The sequence below is a fragment of the Galeopterus variegatus genome, unplaced genomic scaffold (assembly GCF_000696425.1).
Source record: "Galeopterus variegatus unplaced genomic scaffold, G_variegatus-3.0.2 Scaffold13540, whole genome shotgun sequence".
Lineage (NCBI taxonomy): Eukaryota > Metazoa > Chordata > Mammalia > Dermoptera > Cynocephalidae > Galeopterus > Galeopterus variegatus.
Genome location: NW_007739651.1, coordinates 29,972 through 32,598, shown reverse-complemented (window position 1 = coordinate 32,598; position 2,627 = coordinate 29,972). Strand labels below are relative to the sequence as shown.

The window sequence follows — 2,627 nt, the reverse complement described above, 5'->3', positions numbered from 1 at the left end:
TGTCAGCACAGGCCAGCTTGAGCACAGACAGGATTTCACAGAAGAAGTGGTTGATTTCATGGGGCCCACAGAAGGGCAACCTCAAGATCAGAAGTAAATGGACCAGGGCCAAGATAAAGCTAAACACCCAGGAAGAGACAGCCAGAACAATACACCCTCTCCAGCTCATGATGACAGTGTAATGTAGGGGGTGGCAGATGGCCACATATCTGTCATATGACATCACCACCAAGATCAGAGACTCTGTAGCAGCAAAAGCCAAAAACAAGAATGTCTGCGTTATGCATGGAACAAAGGAGATGGTTCTTTTCTGATTCACAAGATTTGTCAGCATTTTGGGGACATTGTTGGAAGCATAGGACATATCAACAATGGCCAGGTGTGAGAGGAAGAAGTACATGGGGGTGTGCAGTCTGGGGTCCAGGCAGATAAGCCCCAGAATGACCCCATTCCCCAGCAGTGTGATCATATAGAAGAGAGAGAAAAGTCCAAAAAGAGAAAACTCCAGTGCTGGATCGACCTGGAATCCCAGGAGGGTGACTTCTGTGATCCGTGTCTGGTTGCCTCCCATAAGCCTATGGTGGAGAAAGACAAGACCTCGTCCACGACAAGAAGGTCTGATCTGCAGAGCAATAAGAGGTGAAAGTATTTACTCAGTGTTGCAGAGGGGGCACTTAGGAATGTATCACTTTGTATGAATTTTCTAGAATTTATCTTCGGACGTGTTGCAAAATCTAATCCAATGTGCTCATAAAAATGAGGAAAAAAATCCTGTTAAATNCATACATGGGTTGTTTTGGAGAACTCAAGCATTCTGTCTTCCCTTTCAGGGTGGGAGTCTTGATTGTTGATGTAGTTTGACGACAGATGACCCTGAAAAAATGCCACATTACGAGGTGTTTTCATACCCTAGGCTTGTTTGCCTTTCTGTCCAAGACATGAAGTGATTAGTCTCCTCTGTTCTTTATACACTTGCTCACTAATCTTCTTACCTTCTCACGTGCTTTCTACCTACTTATTTCAGATTAGAAATCCCTTCTAAATAACTTCTCAACTTTGTAGTTTTTTTCATATTTTGAAAGGTTTTCCTGTTCAGTGTCTGGCTAATACTCTGTAGAAGCTCCTCTTGCTCTCTCTTTTCCATCTCTACTATTTGCAGTTTTCTTTTCAAAATTTTATTTCCTTCTTCATGAGCACCTGATACTGAAAATTAGCTATGGGTAAAAGAATTCTTTTGCTACATGCAAGGAACCGATGTATATATTTTAAATGCAATTAAACATAATGAAATTTCTGAGGTCTTTCCAAATGTGAAACTCAAAATGGGGAAACCAATTTACATTAACGGTGGTTATATTTAAAAATGATAGTTGAATTGTAATTTTATTTTGGTTGGCTCTTTCCTCTTTTTCATTTTATAACTTAATATGGTGACAAATCTCAGAGCTTAACTCATTTTTTAGCAAAACAGAATCTTGTCAATATCTCCACAGCTTTGACAACTCAGGTCGCCGTCAAATCCCCTGATGGTCTTCCTCGTCACCTGTCCCCATGCCAGCAACCTTGTGCTGTCCCAGTGGATGCAGAGTGGGTCACAGGGATGGGACCAGTTGGACACAGTGGTTACTTCTTTCTAGTGAACTCTTCCTGGGGGTTGTGACGTCCGGGTCTGTCCAGCCTGCAGAGGGGGACCAGGGCTGTGAAAGGGATGGCAGCCTCACTACAGAGAACCCTGAGACGTGGTGCTGTCCATTTGTATTCTCTTCCCATTGTTTCCACGAAGATTTTTGAGAACTGTCCGTATTTCTAAATCAAGCTAAAGTTTCAAACCCAACACAATATTTTTTGAAATTTTGGGGTTTTTTTTGTAAATACTGAGATTTTCAAATTTATATATCAGACATGAGATTATATTATCTAGAGTATTTTTAAGCTTCCATTTTCACTGAATATAATGCATGTTTTTCATGCATTAAAGATACATTTTATAGGTATAATTTAAAAACAGCACAATACTCTATTATATTCTATTATATAACTGTTGAAATGTTTTCTTCCTGATTTTCTTATTTTTAGTAGCATTGAGGTAAATAGTCTTACAAAATTAAGATTTTTATGTTTATAATCATTTATCTAGAATATATTCATTTATTTAGAAAAACTAAGATGCTAAAGACACAGAACTTTCCAAGGTTTTGATACCTACTGATGCCTCCCTCTAGAAAACTGGACCCATTTCAGTCCCCACCGACAGTACGTGAGAATCATGCGTCTTTTCCACGTGGTCATCAGTACTAAATATTGCCTGTTGTAACGTTCTCTAGTTTGAGGCATATTGTCAATTATACTCTAAATAGTTCTGTAGCAAAGGCCATAAGGAGACAAGCCTGTNGACGTGTTGCAAAATCTAATCCAATGTGCTCATAAAAATGAGGAAAAAAATCCTGTTAAATCAGTGGAACAAGAAATATATCATTAAATATGTATATATGTTATTATATGTGTGCTTTTAGAAATGTATATATGTTATTATATAAAATGTACTTAAGTTAACATACTAGGATCTATTATAATATATCCTATATTGGAACACACACATGCACACATGCATACATGGGTTGTTTTGG

General features: G+C 38.4%; 1 protein-coding gene across 1 annotated transcript; it reads right to left on the bottom strand.

Annotated features, from left to right (window-relative positions):
• Positions 1-7: 7 nt before the first annotated feature.
• On the bottom strand, positions 8-571 carry LOC103581630 (olfactory receptor 2A2-like; the record flags this gene model as incomplete). The annotated part of the gene is made up of 1 exon (XM_008563412.1): positions 8-571. A coding segment is annotated over exon 1 (564 nt), but the record flags the coding sequence as incomplete, so codon positions are not given.
• Between the last annotated feature and the right edge of the window lie 2,056 nt (positions 572-2,627).